General features: G+C 51.6%; 9 protein-coding genes across 13 annotated transcripts; 3 read left to right on the forward strand and 6 right to left on the reverse strand.

Annotated features, from left to right (window-relative positions):
- Window positions 1-734: 734 nt before the first annotated feature.
- H257_07201 (hypothetical protein) lies at window positions 735-1952 on the forward strand (the record flags this gene model as incomplete). Its single annotated transcript, XM_009832647.1, has 2 exons — window positions 735-1387; window positions 1466-1952. The coding sequence occupies 2 exons, from the start codon at window positions 735-737 to the stop codon at window positions 1950-1952; spliced, it is 1140 nt and encodes a 379-aa protein (XP_009830949.1).
- Window positions 1953-2940: 988 nt separating this feature from the next.
- H257_07202 (hypothetical protein) lies at window positions 2941-3948 on the forward strand (the record flags this gene model as incomplete). Its single annotated transcript, XM_009832648.1, has 5 exons — window positions 2941-3015; window positions 3102-3182; window positions 3211-3483; window positions 3615-3700; window positions 3756-3948. 5 exons carry the CDS (start codon window positions 2941-2943, stop codon window positions 3946-3948), a joined length of 708 nt encoding a protein of 235 aa, XP_009830950.1.
- Window positions 3949-6722: 2774 nt separating this feature from the next.
- Window positions 6723-8011, reverse strand: H257_07203 (hypothetical protein; the record flags this gene model as incomplete). The annotated part of the gene is made up of 2 exons (XM_009832649.1): window positions 6723-7093; window positions 7588-8011. The coding sequence occupies 2 exons, from the start codon at window positions 8009-8011 to the stop codon at window positions 6723-6725; spliced, it is 795 nt and encodes a 264-aa protein (XP_009830951.1).
- A 252-nt stretch (window positions 8012-8263) lies between these two features.
- H257_07204 (hypothetical protein) lies at window positions 8264-9482 on the reverse strand (the record flags this gene model as incomplete). The annotated part of the gene is made up of 4 exons (XM_009832650.1): window positions 8264-8669; window positions 8701-8939; window positions 9046-9115; window positions 9208-9482. 4 exons carry the CDS (start codon window positions 9480-9482, stop codon window positions 8264-8266), a joined length of 990 nt encoding a protein of 329 aa, XP_009830952.1.
- Window positions 9483-11521: 2039 nt separating this feature from the next.
- H257_07205 (hypothetical protein) lies at window positions 11522-12643 on the reverse strand. The gene has a single exon (XM_009832651.1). The coding sequence runs from the start codon at window positions 12618-12620 to the stop codon at window positions 11736-11738; it is 885 nt and encodes a 294-aa protein (XP_009830953.1). The 5' UTR covers window positions 12621-12643; the 3' UTR covers window positions 11522-11735.
- A 237-nt stretch (window positions 12644-12880) lies between these two features.
- H257_07206 (hypothetical protein) lies at window positions 12881-14192 on the forward strand. 3 transcript variants are annotated; one of them, XM_009832653.1, is made up of 7 exons: window positions 12890-12988; window positions 13055-13123; window positions 13207-13284; window positions 13345-13481; window positions 13539-13627; window positions 13873-13948; window positions 14012-14192. In XM_009832653.1, exons 1-7 carry the CDS (start codon window positions 12914-12916, stop codon window positions 14109-14111), a joined length of 624 nt encoding a protein of 207 aa, XP_009830955.1. In that variant the 5' UTR covers window positions 12890-12913; the 3' UTR covers window positions 14112-14192. The 3 variants fall into 3 exon arrangements, with proteins under 3 accessions (XP_009830956.1, XP_009830955.1, XP_009830954.1); XM_009832652.1 differs by having other exon boundaries at window positions 13207-13481; XM_009832654.1 differs by lacking the exons at window positions 13873-13948; window positions 14012-14192 and having other exon boundaries at window positions 12881-12988; window positions 13539-13750.
- On the reverse strand, window positions 14130-15131 carry H257_07207. Of its 2 annotated transcripts, XM_009832656.1 has the most exons (2): window positions 14406-15131; window positions 14130-14355 (listed from the first exon to the last, which is right to left on the reverse strand). In XM_009832656.1, the coding sequence occupies exons 1-2, from the start codon at window positions 15012-15014 to the stop codon at window positions 14299-14301; spliced, it is 666 nt and encodes a 221-aa protein (XP_009830958.1). In that variant the 5' UTR covers window positions 15015-15131; the 3' UTR covers window positions 14130-14298. The 2 variants fall into 2 exon arrangements, with proteins under 2 accessions (XP_009830958.1, XP_009830957.1); XM_009832655.1 differs by having other exon boundaries at window positions 14130-15106.
- A 99-nt stretch (window positions 15132-15230) lies between these two features.
- Window positions 15231-16360, reverse strand: H257_07208. 2 transcript variants are annotated; one of them, XM_009832657.1, is made up of 6 exons: window positions 16260-16337; window positions 16084-16174; window positions 15902-16034; window positions 15707-15846; window positions 15595-15656; window positions 15231-15515 (listed from the first exon to the last, which is right to left on the reverse strand). In XM_009832657.1, exons 1-6 carry the CDS (start codon window positions 16335-16337, stop codon window positions 15303-15305), a joined length of 717 nt encoding a protein of 238 aa, XP_009830959.1. In that variant the 3' UTR covers window positions 15231-15302. The 2 variants fall into 2 exon arrangements, with proteins under 2 accessions (XP_009830959.1, XP_009830960.1); XM_009832658.1 differs by lacking the exon at window positions 15231-15515 and having other exon boundaries at window positions 15525-15656; window positions 16260-16360.
- A 1328-nt stretch (window positions 16361-17688) lies between these two features.
- H257_07209 (hypothetical protein) lies at window positions 17689-18876 on the reverse strand (the record flags this gene model as incomplete). Its single annotated transcript, XM_009832659.1, has 6 exons — window positions 17689-17764; window positions 17791-18016; window positions 18049-18112; window positions 18178-18251; window positions 18290-18450; window positions 18608-18876. 6 exons carry the CDS (start codon window positions 18874-18876, stop codon window positions 17689-17691), a joined length of 870 nt encoding a protein of 289 aa, XP_009830961.1.
- Window positions 18877-19070: the final 194 nt, after the last annotated feature.

Raw genomic sequence — 19070 nt, forward strand, 5'->3', positions numbered from 1 at the left:
ATTGAATGTTATTGATTCGATACATTGAGTACCATTGGGTGAGATCAGTGCCAACCACTTCAGCATCACGATACTGATTGGTAGAAAAACACCATTTTAACCAATACAATTAAACCAAAATCAATATTTTCCTGTTTTCAGCCTATTAGCACCAGTACCACATGTCCAGTGACATCTCAACATCTTGCGCATATCATGCGTGACATACAAGTTGTCGCACGACTATACAGTAGTATTACTTTTTTCGTTCGGACCACTGTTGCCTGCACTTATTTCAAATTATCCCACTGCTTGTCCGATTAAAATTCTGTCAAGCAGTGATTATCCCACTATTTGTCCGACTTCACCGATGATACCTTGCCCGGCCTGTGAAAAACCTGAGCCAACCTTGAAGTTTTGCTGCAAAGGCAACTCTCGCCACAGCTGTCGTTTACTCCGGCGTAATATATTTGTGCACAAACTGAGTAGAATGACATGCATTCCGTGGGTTTGAACGGTTTTCAGATATGGCTGGTATTCAGATTTATTGAACGTTTTTTGGTGTTTGTCATATCACCCCCTTGAGCCGATTTATTGGGGTCTTCAGATATTTACTGGTTTCTTCTACGTCGCACATCCACCCTTGGTCGAAAGAGTTGGCGAGGACATCCCATGGCTTCCATGCTGACCCATGGCTTCCACCCTTGGTCGAAAGCGTTGGCGAGCCCCAGTCGTGCATTCCCCAATTTTCTCCGATGAAAGTACCATCGTCGCTTGCTATTGCTACCGCACTCGCCTCCTCGTCCGTGGCGGCGCTGGACGCCAAGTTCTACGGCATCAACTACGACTTCCGTACCTCGCAGTGGGGTGGGTGCAAGGATTTCCACACGATCGCCGAGGACTTCAATATCCTCAAGGAAGTCACCAACAACGTCCGCATCTACGGGACGGACTTTGAATGCGCCAAGAACGTGATCGAAGCCGCCCACAACAGCGGGCTCAAGGTCTGGCTCGGCCTATGGAGCGAGGTCAACTCCACCACCAAGATCGACTCATTCCCGTCGCAAAATAACGCCTTGAAGGAGCTCGTGAATCGTACCAAATTGATCAATAACGACGACATCCTCGGCATCCAAGTGTCGAGCGAAGCCTTGTACCGGTACTACGTGCTAGGGCCGGGCAAAACGACTGGCAGCAACGACCGCCACGGCATCGACACCGTCCTCGGCCACCTCAAAACAGTGCGAAGCCACCTCCGCGACCACAACTTAACGTTCCCCGTCGTGATCTCCGACATCATGGACATGTACTCGAAGTTCCCCGAGTTGTACGACGAGGTTGACGTGGCCGCTGTGAACCAGTTTTCGTTCTGGGAGAACAAGACGGCGGAAGAAGGCGCGCACTTTACGTTCATGCGCTTCCAGGAATAAGAGACTCGCGCCAAGCGCGCCGGCAAGCTCATCCTGCTGCACGAGGCCGGCTGGAGCACAGCGGGTGAGAACCCCGTCGTCAAGGAGGCGTCTCCCTGGGCCCAAGGCGTGTTCACGCAGGACTTTCTCACCCTGGTGGCGCGCCAGAACCTCAATGCGTTCTACTTTGCCGCGTTCGATTTGCCATTCAATCCGACCGACATTGAACGCAACTTTGGCATTCACTACGCTGACCGCGCGTTAAAGCGATGGGTGGAGGAAGTCCACGTCAGCGCGCCGCTCGAAGCGGTCCGCCTCTGGGCCGGAGACAACGTGATCAAGGCGCACCGCTACTGCAACGCCGACGACGACTCGGTCAACAAGAACTTTCGGCGCGTGTATGCTGCGAAGCCGTCCGTCGGTCGATCGGGCGTCTGGGACGACGAGATCTGGTTGCGGGACCCAGATTCCAACATCTTGTACTCCAAGAGCTCGAATCTGTGCTTGGAATCTTCTAGCGAGAACGACACGCAGACCTGCGCACGTCCCCCTGCTCCAACGTGACCAACGATCAAAAGTGGAGCATTGTGAACGGCACCATTGTGAGCCAGAACGACGCCAAGTTTTGCATTCAAGTGGACGTGAATGTGAACCGCCCAACGACCCCCAACGGGAATCTCGTGGTCAACTTGTCGCCGTGTAACGAGCAACCGACCCAGGCGAGCTTGATCGTCGAGCGGCCGACGAGCCCCTCGAGATTGGCATCAGGTTGGACGGCGACGTGCTGATCGAGTTGCAGAAGTGGGTCGTGAACGACATCACGAGCCACATCCATCATGCGACGCACATGGGTGCTTGGACGGCCCCAAATTCAGCAATGGATACTTACACTTGTTTTGGTGTAACAACGACAACAGCCACAAAGACACCAACCAACACTGGAACATCACGCCCGTCAAGGCCAACGCGTAGGACAGCTTGGAGCCACGCACGCACAGCATGAATGCATTGGTGGATCATGAAGGCCGTCAACGCCAAGCGTAGGGCAGCTTTGAGGCATAGTAGTATGCATGAATATATCGTTTATTCGAAGAGATCTGTGTGTTTCGTTGGGATTGGATCACGATCCCTGGAGCATCAATGTAGAACGTTGGTTACTACACCTTTTTGCAGTGAAGTTGGACGAATACCCGATAGATATATTTGGCCGTGTGCCCAATATATACGTGTATTTGGTCGTGTGCCCGATATACACTGTAATTAGCCGAGTACTTGGTATTCAGGGGTCGAAAATACGCATATTATATGTCTTCATAGCGTTTTTGTGAGCATGCGCAGAGGAAGGCGCAGGAGATGGTAGAATCTACGCGCAACAATCATTGATGTATCCTCGGGAGAACACTTTGGTTGCGCAAGAGGACATGTTGGTAAGCGAAAGGACACCTTGGACTGAAGAGGTGTCGACTTGTCATCCGGTTCTCAACCGGATGATGTGCCATCATCACGTTGTCAGAAATGAGAGGGAACGGTGACGTGACAGTTGAGATTGGGGATGGAATACGAAGCCAAGAAGCGCAAGGCGAGCGAAATCGCCGAGTATGCCGACAACAGTGTGGAAGGCCGAAGCGTCGGCTCAACCAGTGGAGGTAGTGGACCTCGCAGCCGATTCGGACGACGACGACGTAGCGGCGCTGACCGAGGATGCGGCCGCAGAGCAAGGCCGACAGGGATGCCAAGGCGGCCGTGAAGCCCGAACGGCTTGGGCAGCTGGAGCAGCAAGCAGCTGCGGACTTGGTGAAAAGCGCCATGCAGACGTGTGCAGAAGCTGCAGGAGAAGAACTTGGTACGGGAGGAGGCCGTCAAGAAGGCGAGAGCGGCCGAAGATGCGAAGGCGAAGGAAAAGCGCGCCGAAGAGGCCAAAGCGATCGCAGCGGTCGCAGCGAAAGCGGCTGACGAAGCAGCCAAGGAGGCTGCAGAATCAGCGAGTAAGGCGGCCATCGGAGGTGTGACTGATACAACATCGGGTGATGGGGAACATCCCAATGCTGCAGGCGTTCGGGGAATGCAAGGAAAGTCGAACGTCAAGGGAGCCCACGTAAAGTCGGAGGCCAAAGTGAAAGGAGAATTTGATGGACCAGACGGACCGGCTTCGCCCAAGACGAAGTGTTCGAGGGAGAGTTGGGGTTCTACTGAGTTCGCTCGCAAATCTTCACGCCTGCCGGGTAGGGTCACGTGGACTTGGGGTACGTGCGCGATATTACGCGCCGTTTGACAGTGGTGGGCGAGTTCGACGAAACTCGTGATGACTGGGGGTACCAGACGGCCAATGCTGCTGGCGTGGAACGGTGTCCTGCGCTTGTTGACAAGCGCCCAATCGTTTGAGTTGCAGGTGTTGTGGATGCCTCTGGCCTTGGAATGCATGCAGCTTGCGAGGGTGAGTTTCCACCGGTTCGATGAGTTCAAGGGTGCCATGCGCGAGTTGCATGAACGGGAGCACCTGGAGCGCTGGACTGTGGACGTGGGGCAGATCGAGCTTTGCAATGATGTGGCATTTTCTTGAGTATCTTGTAGCGTTTGCGAGTTGCTCGACATGGGCGCGCCAAGAGACACAGGTGGAAGCGCGATTGTCTACGGCACGGCCGGTGAATCCGTTTGCGAGGTACAATCCGCCGTCGGGGCCTCAACGGGATGGTCAATTGATAGCGGCGGAGAGGCAAGCAGTCGCGAATTACCAGGCGGGGGCGCGGCCGATTGCGGCGCCACAGCACGTGGTGGGGCCGATGTCGTGGGCGGCGACTCCTGGGACGGCGGGGGAGGAGGAGGAGAAGTCGACGGTGGCGGAAGAGGAAGAAGAGTCGCCGAGGGAACAAGAGGATCTTTTGCCGTCGCTTCATCGGGCGTAGAAGTAGATAATGGGGCTAAATACCGTTTGAGTTTACCCACATAAAATGTTGGATGGATCTGCCATGAGTTGGGCAGAGCGAGCTTGTAGTTGGTTGGACTGACCACGCGGAGGACGGTAAAGGGGTTATGCCAAGCACTGCGAAGCTTGACGTTGGAGGACATTCCAACCGCGCGGGTGCGGAATGCATGGGCGGGTACCGCCGACTTGTGGAGGAGAACTTGGTCGCCAGCGGCGAAAGACGCATGATTGGAGCGGCCATGTTTGTTGGCTTGAGTTGATTGGCGCTGCTGAGCGGCAGTGATGCTGTCATGGATCTGTTGCATGACAGAGACTCGGCGGGTGAGGAAGCTCTGGATGGTTTGGAGAGTGCGGCTGCGGGCGTTGGGGAGTACGCCTTCAGAAGAGAGCCGCGCAGTGATTCCACCCCCACTTGAGACCGAACCGTCTAGCATTGGAGGGAGGCGGGGGTATTGGAGATGGACTGCATAATAGGGCGAAAAGCCAGTGGACACCTGAACTGAGGCGTTGTAAACGAAAACCGCATGCTGTAACGTGATAGCCCACGAGGAACCGGTAGAGACGGAGTAACTCCGAATAATATCTTCGAGGACGCGGTTGGCGCGTTCCGTTTGGCCGTCGGACTCGAGGTGGTCCGAAGTCGACATCTCGAGCGAGGTGTCGCACAGAGGGAAAAGGGTGGACCAAAACTTCGCCGTGAACCGCGGGTCGCGGCCCGAAACGATGGAGCGAGGCAGGCCGAAGCGACAGAAAACGAGCGGCGTCCGCGCCGCTCAGCATGTCCCAGACGGGGACCTCAATAACCTATTTCGACGCGCGGTCGACACAAACCATAATGCCGGTGTTGTAGGCCTAACATGAAATCCATGCTGACGGACGACCAAAGTTCAATGGGAAGAGGCAAGGGTTGGAGCGGTGCCCGAGAGGAGATGGTGACCTTATTGCGCTGGCAAGCGTCGCAGTGAGCGACGTAGCGCACGACGGATTTGTACATGCGGGGCCACCAGTACGAACGCGCCAAGACCGCGTGCATTTTGTCACGGCCAAAATGGCCGCCACTGGGGAGTCGTCGTACGCCCGGAGGAGAGTGAGGCGCAGCTGCGCGTCACCGGGCACGGCAATGCGCGGGGGTGAGTCCGTGGTGGGTTGGAACATCAAAAGCCCATCGGCTAGGGCGAAGTGATGTAAGGCCGTCGAAGCGCAGCGTGGTTTGGGGGAAACGGGGGCGGTGAGCGCCGACATGCCTAATGAGCAGTCAGCGTCAAAGGGGTACGCCGCGCGAATCCGATCGTGAAAACCGGACGACAACAGACCGATCGTGATCAGTTCGAGATCAGGACGCCGAGACAGGGCGTCGGCCAGGATGTTGTTCTTCCCGGGCTTGTACTGAACCGAAAATGTTAATTCGGAGAAGAACGGCATCTAGCGCGCCATGCGCTGCGAAATGTGCGGAGTGTTGGTCGTCGTGTGTAAGAACGCATGATCGGTGTAAACAACGAAGGGTTTACCGCGAAGAGGTAGATGCAGAACTTGGTGAGGGCGCACTTCGTGGAGAGAAGTTCCAAATCGTGAACTGGGTACTTGGTGGAGACCGGGCGAGGGCGGCCGGAGGCGTCTAGCTGCATCAGGCAGCAGCCAATGGCAAACTGCGAAGCGTCGCAGACGACGGAAAAAGGTTTGTCGAAGTCTGGGAGCGCCAAGATCGGGGCGCGTTGAAGGTTGGTTTTGAGGCCTTCGAAGGCTGACTGACAAGCGGTATCCCAAACCCAAGGGGTATCCTTGAGGAGAAGCTGAAACAACGGCTGGGCGATGTCCGCAAAGTTGTGCGAGTATTTGTGGAGGTACTATACGTCGAAAGGCCCAGCCAGCGACGAAGATCCTTGACGGAGGAGGGAATAGGCCACTCCAAAATGGCCTTGATCTTGTCGGGGTCAGCCTGACAGCCGTGCACTCCCATCAAATCTCCCAAGACTGGGATTTCGTCGACGCCAAACATGCATTTGGTGAGGTTGACGTAGAGTCCGTTGGCACGGAGGACCTCAAACACCTGTCCGAGGTGGCCGCGGTGAACGTCAAGATAGGACAGCGCGGGTGAAGCGCAGCTGTGGGCGTAAATGTTGTCAAAGTACGACGGGGCGAAGACGCGAAACGCGCGGAACTTCGCGGTGACCATGCGGTTGAACGTCGCCGGGGAGTTGGAGAGACCTCGTGGCATGACTAACAACTCCCATAACATGCCACTCGGCGTAGAAACTGCCGTTTTAGGGACGTCACACAGACGCATCAGGATTTGGTAAAAGCCATCGAGGAGGTCGATGGTGGAGAAAATGGTAGATCGACCCATGCCGTCGATAATATCGTCTTTGCGAGGAATCGGCATCTGTGCCGGAATCTTGGCCGCGTTCAATTTGTTAAAGGCGTGTACAATATGCCATTTCCCACCGGGCTTCTTCACACAGAAGGTCGGGCTGCTGGGAGGGGAAATGCTCTCGCGGACGTGACCCGCCGCCTTGCGGGCCGCGAAGAATGAGGTAGTGGTCATTGCCGCGTGACGCAATACTTAGCGCCAGGCACGAGATTAATCTCGTGTTGAATGCCGTTGTCGACGGGGAGTCGGCAGGGCACCTCGTCGGGAAGGACGTCCTCAAACTCTTTGAGGAGGTCGTAATATGGTTGGACCGCAGGGAGTCCCACGTCTGGGACTTCAAAGGAGCGGCGAGGTCCGATTCATCCGCTCTCGAGATCGAAAAGAGATCCATCTCTTCTTCGACAGTGATCTTCGCTAACGCGGCGATATCATGGAGAGATTCCACAAGCGAGTGGAAGCTCATCTTTGGCGGCCAGGATCTCGGATGACGTCCGAGGGAGTTCGTTCAAGTTACACGTTTCTTCGATAAACGTGGTCGCCAAGGTCGAGGCAGCAATCGGGGGCGATGACGTCTATGAACAGAGATGAGACACGAGGTAGCACAACTGCTTCATGTTTGTGCTTGGGGTAATGGGGAGGCGCGCATGCGATTGCTCTCTACGGGAGTGTGATGTCCTTGAACGCATCGGTTGTGGTTAAGTCCACGGTTGCTTCGCTCGGATTGCGTTCGTATGTAACCTCTCTGTATCTATAAATGATGTCATTATAGAGGTTTCGGTAGATTGAAGGACTCATCAATTGATTGACTGTGAGCGAATCACGCATGGAAATTTCGAGTAGAACCCACAATACAGTACATAAATCAAGATCTTTTACAAGAAATGATACTATATTGTCCTGAGCTTCACCGATGACAACATAGGGCGACTCTGTTGGGGGAACGAAAGGGGGGTTGTGCAGCACCGTGGCTGGGTCCGTTTGGGCCGTGTGTGCTGGGGCCAGTGAGCGCGCTGCGGGGCTAGGAGGGGCGAGATCATTAGTCATCGCCACTAACGGAGGACCAAGCGGGTTGGTGGTGGACGGGGGAAGGCGATCGGCACCCCGCCGATCAATCCAGGGTTGGCTCGCGTTGAGCAAGGTAACCTTATGCATGGATTTTGCCTTCCAATCAATCCATGGCTGATGGGATTCCAGCCAGAACATCCCGATGATGAGGTCCCACCTCTCATCGAGGTCGATAATATAGAACGGTTCGACCGAGTCGAAACCGTAGAAGTTGATGGGAACGTCGACGATGATGCGTGGTTGTGATGCAGTGTGGCCGTCGGCCATCTTGACGCGAACCCTATCGGAGGGATCTGAAGAGGGTAAGCGGTTGAGGCGAGTGAGATTGGAGCGGCTGGCGTAGTTGTTCGACGCCACACAATCGATTAAAGCAGAGAGCCTGGCCAGAAAGCCAGGCACGACAAGTTCCAAATGAATCGTTTCGTTGGGTTGGAGCCCAACACCACACAGAAGAAGGTATGTGTCCGAGGCTAGGTCCTTAGAGTGTGTCAGCGCGCCACACACCTAACTAGGGTGTCCCTAGTAGATCGCCTCACGCCTACTGGGAGCGACCGTTTCCCGCCGCACTCGAGCCTGGGGCGGGACGGAAAGGCGGACGTGAGGCGTCATGACGTTCGCGATTGAAGCGGTTACATGGACCGCTCGGAGAACGATGCGAGTGGATATGTGGCGCGGCACGGGGAACCGTGCGATGTAGGCGCAGCTGACGCCACACGGCGAGGTAGGGCATGCGCGGGAAAAGTGTCCAGGGCGACCGCAATTGAAACACGTGCGGTCGTCCGATGCTTGGGTGAGCATGGAGACATCCATGTCCGAGGAGGCCGCGCTTGCGTGCGCGAAGGAGGAGGAAAATGATTCCGAAAGCGCGCTTCGGACGGGTTCTTCGAAGGTATCCGGGTAGGCGCGCGCTGGCTGTGCGCCGGACCTTGGTTGAGACCGTCCATGAATACGGTCACACGTAGGGACTCCGAGGGGATTCATCATCGTTAATATTCGCTGCCAAGAAGCGAAGGTCATGGATGAACTCTTGAAGGGAACGTTTCCCTTGCTTGCATGCCAGATACTGCGAGCGATAACGAAAGCCGCTGTTGGGCGGCAGGAACATTTCCTTTAGTTCGGTCTCAAAGTCCGTGAAGGACAGGAAGCAATGACGGTCCGTCAAGCATTTGAAGAACGCCCAATCTTCCGCGCGACCCTACAAATGTGACATCGCGAAAGCCGCGCGGGTGGCGTCGTTGGGGATATGCTGGGCGTCAGCAACAGTGCTATCTTGTAAAAGCCAGCGGAGGAGTTTGTCGTACCCCGCTTCGCCGAATTTGGCAACATCCAGCTTGATTGACTTCAGACGAGAAGTGGATGGGGTATCCGACGCTAAAGCGCGCGTGAGACGTGCAACCTCATCTTGAGAAATGCGAAGAGAATCTTGGAGGGTGTGCCCATGTGTCGTCATGGTGGAAACTTACTCTTCCAAGGTCGCGATTTTCTCGCGAGCGACATAGAGGGGGTCTTCAAGGTTGCGCCCGTGCGAAGACATTAGAGTCACTTGTTCTTCCAATGTCTTCTGGGCCGCCTTTGCTTCGGCGGCCGAAAGTTCGATCGTGCTAACGATGCCTTCCACAAGGCGTGCTTGGTTCTTGGGAGTCATCCAGCCAAGAAGTTGAGCGGTATCGTTGTCGCCAAAACCGCGACGCAAAAGAGCGAAGACCGCCTGGTGCGCGGCGGTGTTGGTGAAGGACATAGTATTGGTCGACTGCACGAACGTGGAGTATTACCAAGTGTGAGCATGGTATAGGTAGGCGCAGGAGGTGGTAGAATCTAGAATGATTGATAGCGTTAAGACTACTACGCTATCACTAAGCTACGCGCAACCAAGCATTGATGTATCCTCGGGACAACACCTTGGTTGCGCAAGAGGACATGTTGGTAAGCGAAAGGACACCTTGGACTGAAGAGGTGTCGACTAGTCATTCGGTTATCAACCGGATGATGGGCACGGTTACCGTTATGGCTTGGCCATAGCTGCGTTGGAGATGCTCTATGACCTCTGTCCAGCGGTTCTTGACCTCACCATGGGGCGCATTGAACGGCCTAACATGAATGATTTCCTTAAGAAGCTCCTCGTCGGTGCACCCCTTAAAGCGGAATGCTGTCTTCAGCACGGACTCGGACTATTTGTCCTCTACGACACACGTTGTTGTCCATACTCCAAGAATAATTGTCATGTCATAAAATGAATGTCACTATGAAATTTCAGTTCTCTGTGAGGTTTTGTGATAGTGATTTTTCTCGAACAAATTTGCAAAGAATTATATATAGCCAAATCACTCAAATAGAGTGATTATGCTATTATTAATAGTATGGATATTTTCACTCTTTTAGTTCATTTTTCATCAACACCAATACCAATTTCAGCATGATTATTTAAGTCCTAGGAATCCTCTTTAAGAAACACTATCATATTGTGCTTTTCACTCGTTTTGGCTATTCACACCATAAACCTGGGTGTTTGTTACACCGACCCCAGTGTTTTAGATAATCCGTACAGTGAATTAGGATCACTTTTCGTTACAGAATGTAATTATAGGGAGGTCATTTATGCAACTCCCTCGCTTTTGCACATTTGAAAAGTGCAAATCGAAGTTATATCTGCTATTCTCGGGACCAAATTGCACAATTCACTGGTCATCATGAACAACTTTTGATAATACAAATGACACACAGCGAGGACATGCGCCTGTGTTCTACCGTACAGCGATGTACGTATGGTGCCACATCGTAGAAAACCACACCATCTTCTTGCTCCATCGCATAGTACAGAGAACCCAGTAGGAACTCGCGCACAGCGGTATTTTGAAATATATGGGAAATTGTATGTGAATGCGCAAGTTGTGATTCCGAGTACGAATTATAATTTTGCAATCAGATCAATCTGATTAATTTTATTATATCCAATCAATCATACAATTTACACTATGAGCATACTATTGGTTAAAATATAAAATATGAAAAAAATACTATTGGTTGACGTCGGAATTTATGAACGCTCCATGGAAAAAAACTAGTGTCGATACTCCACCAGGTTTGAAATGAAGTTTCAGCACCTAATCGTACTTAATGCAAACGCATTTTTAAAACAGTTACATCGAAGTATACTATACTTGAGTCTTAAAATAAAATAAGAGTTAAATAATATATAGTATTACTATATCAGAGGTACAAATTATTAAAAGTATATGAGCAAATATAACTATTTAAATAGTCTACTTCATTAAAATACTACATTTCATCGCTGGAATCGTTGCTTGCAAACGCAGAGCACAGTTTTGTAGTTGGGCCTTCAAGCTTCTGCAAGCAAAATATATTATCGAAGACGAAGAGATAAAAAAAAACTACGTTAAAATCGGACCAGTGGAAAATTTATTTGCATTCCACTCGCCCAAACAGCAGGTAGCGCGTACTACGCGATGGAATAACAGCCAAGGTGTTTTGGTCACTTCAGCATCACATGTGATTATTATTGCTCAGAGTTATTAGGTACCAGTATATATAAAACCCCAGTGAATTAGCTAAAACACCAGGTATTAATATTTATTCAACTTTGTAACATCGTTACAGAAGATTTACCACTCTTTTAGCCACGTAAAACCGACGCCAAAACAAGTGCAAAGCACAATAATACTTCCTCTGCTCCAATATACTTGGGACAGTTCGAACATGTACTTTTTCCAGAATACTACATCAAATTTTTCAAATTCTTTCAAATAAGGTATACAGCTCGTCAAAATTGGGTAAAAATTGATTATGTCGGCTCACTGAGAAGAGAAATGTCCCGAGTAAATTGGTCCAGAGGTAGTAGCAATTTGGAATAAAGGAACCCCACCATCGAAGGGTCCCAAAAAGTGCCACGGAACCGTGCCCATACTTTTGTTATACGTATACTAGCGATACATCTCGGGAGTCCTCTATCATCTCAATCCTACTCCATGTCACATTACTTGAACTGTCCCGTGGTGGAATCCTGCAACAAGTTCAACAGGAGCGACTCCGAGTTGAGGTACACGCGGTTCTGCGATCGGCTCATCACTTGCGCGATTTCCTTGGCGGCATCCAATCGACGCAGCTGTGTGAAAGCGCGGTTCTTCTTAATGGCTTCACCGACCAACTCGGCGGCCTTGGCTTGCCCCTGGGCGCGGATGATGGTCGACTTCTTCTCCTGGATCGCCTTGTCCACTATGAAGCGCGCACGCTCGGCGTCTTGTTGCGCCACTTGCTTCGCTTCCACGGCGGCGGTATATTCGCGGCCAAAGCTCAAGTGGGTCACGGACACATCCTCGACGTCGATCTTGAACTCCAACGCACGCTCTTTCAAGTTGCGCGCAATCAGGCGCGACACGTGTTCACGCTGTGTGATCAATTGACTCGCATTGAATTGAGCCATGACTTGCTTCGCCGTTTCGTTGACGATGGAAGGAAGCACGGTTTCCGAGTAGTTGGCCCCGAGGCGGCGGTAGATCCACGCCAGTTCTTCCTTGATGGGGCGAGTCAACACGCGAAGGTTCACGTTCACCATTTGAAGATCGCGCGACCCCGTGAGTGAGCTCACTTGATGGGCCTTAGTGCGCACATCGAAGATCACGGGTCGTTCGAACCAAGGCAACATCACGTGCATGCCTTCCCCAATCGCCTGATCCTTGACCCCGGACAACCGGTTGTAGATCACGGCGCGCTCACCGGGCTTGACGTCGTACAACGACGAGTACAGGCCGTATCCCAACGCGCCGGTCACAACTAACCCCTGCACCAATGCCGCCAGCGGCGACCCACTCTTGGGGATGTTCTTCGCCAACTTCTCGGCGGCTTGCTTCCCTTGCTCCATGATCGTCCCACAAAGTTTTCAACTACTTCCAGAGTCTTCTCGCTTTGAGTGGTGTGGGCCACTGTTTTAAACAAGGGCCTTGAAGGACTCCAACACTTGATTTAACTATACTTTGGACAACTGTTTGAAACAAATGTCAGTTGGGTGTATTTTAGTGTTTTAAACATCACCCCCAATTGCAACCTGTCGTTGCCACTTCAACCTTTGATTGGATAAAATGACTGATTTAGTCAACATCCGGATGATCGATAGTCCGGATACGCTTATTTGCGCATCAAGTAGTACGAGACGCCATGGCCGACGACTTCCCCGAAGAGAACCTGAACGAAGACGTAGCCCTCTTGCGGGATGCCTGGGCGAATGAACTGGTATATAGAGTCGTTTAACTGCCAGTGTATGATTGATGGACTGAGGACGACATTGGTTTGTCCTAGAACGCGCCGGAACTGCTGACGTTTCAGACCGATTTGATCTCGGATATGGTGGAGCAAGTTCAAAACCAGGTACAGTAGAGCCGTGAGCACATATGTACACAGGCCGTGATTGTCCTATCTGTAAGGATACCCCATATTCACGATGTACGTAGCAAAGTTACGTGGACGAAATGTCGGCCGACGTTGCAACGCTGACGGAAGAGCGATCGTTCACCAACAAATTATACCAGGTACGTCTACATTCTGTACTACAGTACCACCCCCTGCTGGTGGTGCTGATCACGATGCAGATGGAAATCGATCGCATCAAGTACATGCTGGCGTCGTATTTGCGCCTTCGACTGATGAAGATCGAGCGGCACACGAGGCATGTCTTGCACGCGTCGATGGACAAATTGTCTCCGGGCGAAGTCGACTACGCCCACTCGTAATGAGCCTTGGAATGAACCGTCCAACGTCTTCTCATGCCGCTCCTTGTATGTAGGTACAAGGACTTGTACGAAAGCCACTGCCGCGACTTGCTCTTGTCCAAGCTCCCGCCCGACCATCAACAGCTCGACGAACCCCACATGAGTAACATTTTCCATCGAACCAAGACGTGATATTGTCATTTTTTACCCCAAATTTGGACCTTTGTGCTGATTCGCCAAATCTATCGATCGATTGGTTCTACTGACTTTTATATGTAAAGATCGTCCAGTATCACACTAATTTCAGTCACACACTAATTCGATGTTGCCTTGGTCGAATGTGAGTCGATGATTTGATTGGCTACTTGATTCGTGTTCTGGGTGTTGATTGGTCGATATATCGATTAGTTGACCATCCCGACTTGGACACGTTTGTGTTTTGCCAATCCAATCAAGACATTGGCAACGTTCAAATCGACGACAGGTGGGACTTAGCTATACTTCCTTGCGTCTTTCTTATGGAACTGCATGTTCCCTTGATTTGTAGAGGGTCCGAGCACGTGAATGCGCGCAAGGATGACCGGCATGTGCTTCGGTATCGAGTCGTGAGTTCGCTCGTGGAAGAGGGCAAGGTCAAGTTGTTGTAAGCAGTGATCCCAAGAAATAGAATATCATACTATCAATATCAACTTATCTATGATGATAGCTATACAGTATTATTGTATGGAAATAACTATCAACCGAAACTTCGAACTATTAATAAGAGAGAACGTCACTAGCAAGAAAACGTGGAAAAATAATATAAACGGTTTCATCTGAAAAGGGGCCCTAAAATTAAAAGTGCTGCAGCGCGGCGTGGACAGAAGCATACCCGAGCACAAAGACACATGGCTAACATGGACGAGTGAGTTCCAGTGGAGAAGAGAATGAGAACGACGTACGATGAGCAGGACCTCTTCGATCGCGACCATGACCAGCTGAAAGATCAAGTACTTGTTCTCGAGACCGACAGCAACCCACCGGTTCACACTCTTCGCGTACCCTGTGGGATCGTACTGTTGAATGTTGCTGCCGTCGGTGCCGTTGGACGCGGTCCGTATCGCTGTGGCAGGTGGGGCGTCGCCCCAATGAGACCACACGTCCTGAATGTACCCCATGTTCTTGACGAATTCGATGACGCATAGGAACAAGTACACCATGAGCACGTCGGGCTTGTCGCCACGAACGGCCACGAGGCCGACGAAACCGATTGCGATGCCGAAGATGTGTGTATACCACGCGCTGTCCATGGACACGAGGATGCCAATGAAGGCTTGCAAGATCGCCAAAAGCTGGATTTTCCGCGCGCGGGAGTCCAACGTCGCCCACACATGTTTCTGCCTCTCGAGGATGGCAAACTTTCCCGCTTCGATGTCATACGGGGGAATCTGGATCGGGATCGCACTATCCGGCGTCGGTCGTGCCTGTTGCTGCGACGAGTACCGCGATGCAGACGGTCCGGTCCTGTCTCGGATCGGTTCGTACTCGTTGCGCTTCTTGGTGCCAGCCATGATGTGTTGTCCCTCTCTTGTCGAGTACCAGTACCGTATAGGATCTGCGATGTTTCGACATTTATATACGCGGAATATTTATTTAATTCGACTATGACACAGCATACAAATATCAAGATAATGACGTAGTAATCTGATCATTATCACACTGTGACCGTACCCCGGGGCACAGAGTTTCTCCCGTTTCACTCCATTTCGAAGACGCAACTCATATGTGCCGACAGTGATGCATGTGGACTTGCCAGCATGTGCATGAAGGGGAACATGTAGAGCAAGCATGAGGTCTCCTTAGTCGACATATGTCAAGTCCGCTATCATCGCTTTCGGTAGAATCCTCTGAAGGCACATGTAGAGGACGCGTAGCACAAGCAGCGCGACCACGACAGACACGACGACACTCAGCATCATCGTTGTGTTGTCCGGTGGAGTTTGCATGAAAAGCCCCATGAGAACTGCCGCGGCAAGTGCACATCCTGCAGAAAACCCGGTCCAAACACTCGTCTACCGATATGTGGGCATGATGAATAGTTGTGTATTTCGACGTCATGCGCGCTTAGTCCATCAACGAATCAGGCATTACCGGGTACGGCAGGGGGATGATGGACTTTTTGTCCTTGTCCCTCGGCAATGCCTTGCGCATATCTAGGGATGGTATGTTCATGGAGCACCCACACAGTATCGGAACACGTTACCGAAGGCATCTTCGCCGTCGTCGTCGCCAGAATAGTAACCAATGACCCGACGGTAGACAGAATACCCAATTTTTTCATACATGCCAATGGCCGGCGTATTGGACACGCGCACAAACAAGTCGACAAAGTACCCGTCGTACCTAAGCATGAACCCCCATGACGACTACGAATATGGAGACACGAAGGTACACGTACAGCTCGACGGAAACGTTCTCCAGGTAGTCCATGAGGTTCTTGGCCAGACCGAGGCGGCGGAATTCGGGGGCAACCGTCACCGCTGTCACATGACCGTGCCAGTTCTCACCCTTGCCTTCGGCCTTTCCCATGACTACAAATGATGCAGTTGTTTGGTCCCAGGAAGGTACATGGAGACATACCGTATCCCATCATGGTGCCGTTCGGGTCTTCTTGCAGGAGGAAGTAGTCGGGCCACTTGGTCAAGTATTGCAAGTAGAACGGCATGTTGTACTATACACAGATTCCTTCGGTCATATCGCGCATTCAAGGAAGACGTAGATGAGGAAGAGCGATGGGAATGTCCTCTTTGACGTACGGTCTCAGTCAGGACATCCAAGTTGACATTGTTGAATCGGAACAAGTCGTCGCAACGGAACTTGCGCGTGGACGTCATGGGCACCAACAGCAATAATGGCAACTGTATTTAGTGTACGTCTTTAGATACATGCACACTATTTCAAAATTTCTATATAGTGTTAGTACAATGTACGATCATAGATTAATAATATTAGAACATCCCCACCCCTGACGCTATATAGTGTTAACGTAGGGCACCAGTCATCGGCAAAGACATCAGTCATCGGCACTGTTCTAAGCCAATAGAAATACCCGAATACCTCTTATTGGTCAAAATGTAGTTCTTCAAGAATTAGTACCCCTTATAAATTAGAGGTTGGACCAGTCAATTTTGTGTTGATCATACAGAAATCGTTACTGTAGCAGTTAATACCCATTCTAAACCCATATTCCTTTGATAGCTAATATGATGACAGCATCCCGCGAACTAGAGCGTGGAGGATTCAATACATTACACAAGTCTAAAACGTGTGCCGATGACTGGTGCCCTACAAAAAACGCTACTTTTGAAAATCCTTACTGCACGTGTGTTTACTATTGAAATTGATATCTTCAAAAGTAGCGTTTTTTGTGTTTACTATTGAAATTGATATCCTTTGAACCTCAATTCATGAGCTGAATCTTGCGGTTATTTTGATATTTGTATCACCTCAATATGTGTTGTAGTCAACGAGAAATCGACGAACAAAGTAAGCATGGAGCGATGCTGATGACTGGTGCCCCACGTTAACTGTAATTTGGTGAACTCTCGAAACCCCAAAACGAGGCCACCACCGCATCGGTCACCATGTCCTTGACCACCTTAACCTCCACCAAAGCCACCACCCATCATCTCAGACTTCATGACCGCGGCTACGGTCATGAAGTCTGAGATGATGGGTGGTGGCGTCGTCAGGTCACCGTGGCGGAGTGACGATGCCCGAGGCGGAAGTCGTGAATTTTGTCGTGACTATGGCCACAATATGTGACGATGGAGTCTTACTCAAGCTACGTCTGACAGCAATGATACGTTGGCTGTCTCCGTCCTGTGTATCAATGTGGCCTCACGCGAATGGCTACATGGTACTCTAGGACCATAGACTGCAGGAGGATGGTCTTGCTCAAGCGCGCCGCCAGTGGTGCCGCCAGGTGCAGCGCCTCAGAACTATTTGGTCCAAATATTAAACGAGCGACTGCATCTTGGTCTGCGGTGGCGGCGGTTGAGCACCATGTCGACGCACGAGGGTGATGGTGTGATATGGCTTGGTGGCGGTGAAACAGCTGTGGAGGTTGGTTTGTCACGTCGATACCCCACACGCGCTCAAAGTCGAGCACGAGGACAGACTCGCCAAGTTGTGTGCATTGTTGTTGTTGCTCCCAGGCGTTTCAAAGTTACAGGTAGTGATGTGCTATCCCACAGTAGACGACGAGTGGGGCAGCACGATAGTATGCGTCTGCACTTGGATTCGAATGTGCATGGAACAACTGCTAAAGAAGATGAAATCGAGTACGACAATCCGGTCTCGATGTTGCATGACAAGAGTTCGAAGGTGAAAATCGCGTTGCCGCGACACGACGCGGACGCTAGGCGGGCATCGATCGTACCCAGCACGATGCCCGCCTCCAAGTTCAACACGTCCATGATCACAAACGTGAACCACAAGTTGGCGTAGTGGACCATCCATTCCATGGTCAAGTCGATCGCAATGAACGTCTGGAGCGACGCAAAGTAATCAGCTTGGGCACGTACGAGATCATTGAAAACGGACTCACGACCAAGACGAGCTCGAGCGCAAACACCAGCACCCCCGTGAGCCGACTGTCGACGCCAGACTTCATGGAGAAGATAGTGGACGAAAAAATGTACGACCCAGTGAACCCCCCGTGAGTCCTGAGACCACGTTGGACCACCCGACGGTTTGCAGCTCGGCGTTGTGGTCCAGGGGTTTATGCAGAGCCATCTCAATCGCCGCTACGTCCAGCGAAGACGAGAATGCCACGACAAAGTACTGTACATGGCGATCCAGGACGGCAGCTGATCCAGCACAAACTCACCGTGGAAACGCGACGGTTGAAAGTGTTTGTAGATATCGAGAAAGGTCATGGTCGCTGGCAACGTCGAATAGGGCTTAACGCGTTGGGTAGTGACGAAGAGGAACACGCCCTTAGGTCTAAGGTAAACAAAATAGCGTGGGTTTATAGGAGGACCCCAGTTCAGGACGGAGTTGATTTGTTGGCCCGACATCATCAACACTTCCGCTTCGAAGCAGTAGAACCGAATGAGCGACAGGTACCCGCCGACCACTGACATGGGCAGGTGTACTGCACAAAGATGGCTCCCTGCCAGTAGCGACCAGCGCCACGTCCAGAAGTGCAGTGGGGCCACAAAAGGTGAAGAGTGACCAAGATGTTTTAGTGGGCGTCAGAAGGGGGCGACGTGCCACCCGCCGCGTGCAACGAATGTATGACGGAGCTGGCCATCGCCGATACGAAGAGCAAGTCAGCGCCTTGGTCTTGACCGGCGGCAAATTGCAGTGCGCTGGACACAAGCAAAGTTCATGCACGGCGCCTTCAACGTTGAGTGCGTTTGAGGACATGATAACGAGACGGAAGTGATAGAGGCACATAACAATAGATTCACATTTTAGTCGACATCATGGTTAGCTTGACGAGTTCGGACAAGTAGGGTTGGAACACTGGGTCTCGAAATATGATTTGCGCAAAGCTATAGGCGTCGTTAGACTTGAGTTACCGTTAGTCGAAGATACATCGTTGGGATCACTGCATTACA

Source organism: Aphanomyces astaci (assembly GCF_000520075.1).
Source record: "Aphanomyces astaci strain APO3 unplaced genomic scaffold supercont1.14, whole genome shotgun sequence".
NCBI classification, from domain to species: Eukaryota; Oomycota; class Saprolegniomycetes; order Saprolegniales; family Verrucalvaceae; genus Aphanomyces; species Aphanomyces astaci.

What these genes read in the sequence shown, in the direction of transcription:
- H257_07205 (XM_009832651.1), bottom strand. Translation starts at nt 12,620, where the DNA reads ATGGAGCAAGGGAAGCAAGCCGCCGAGAAGTTGGCGAAGAACATCCCC.
- H257_07206 (XM_009832652.1), top strand. Translation starts at nt 12,914, where the DNA reads ATGGCCGACGACTTCCCCGAAGAGAACCTGAACGAAGACGTAGCCCTC. An exon ending in GAAGTCGACTACGCCCACTC is followed by an intron (nt 13,482 to 13,538) that starts GTAATGAGCCTT and finishes CCTTGTATGTAG; the next exon opens with GTACAAGGACTTGTACGAAA. An exon ending in AACGTTCAAATCGACGACAG is followed by an intron (nt 13,949 to 14,011) that starts GTGGGACTTAGC and finishes CTTGATTTGTAG; the next exon opens with AGGGTCCGAGCACGTGAATG.
- H257_07207 (XM_009832655.1), bottom strand. Translation starts at nt 15,014, where the DNA reads ATGGCTGGCACCAAGAAGCGCAACGAGTACGAACCGATCCGAGACAGG.
- H257_07208 (XM_009832657.1), bottom strand. Translation starts at nt 16,337, where the DNA reads ATGACGTCCACGCGCAAGTTCCGTTGCGACGACTTGTTCCGATTCAAC. An exon ending in CGACGGCGAAGATGCCTTCG is followed by an intron (nt 15,657 to 15,706) that starts GTAACGTGTTCC and finishes TACCATCCCTAG; the next exon opens with ATATGCGCAAGGCATTGCCG. An exon ending in TCATCCCCCTGCCGTACCCG is followed by an intron (nt 15,516 to 15,594) that starts GTAATGCCTGAT and finishes ACATATCGGTAG; the next exon opens with ACGAGTGTTTGGACCGGGTT.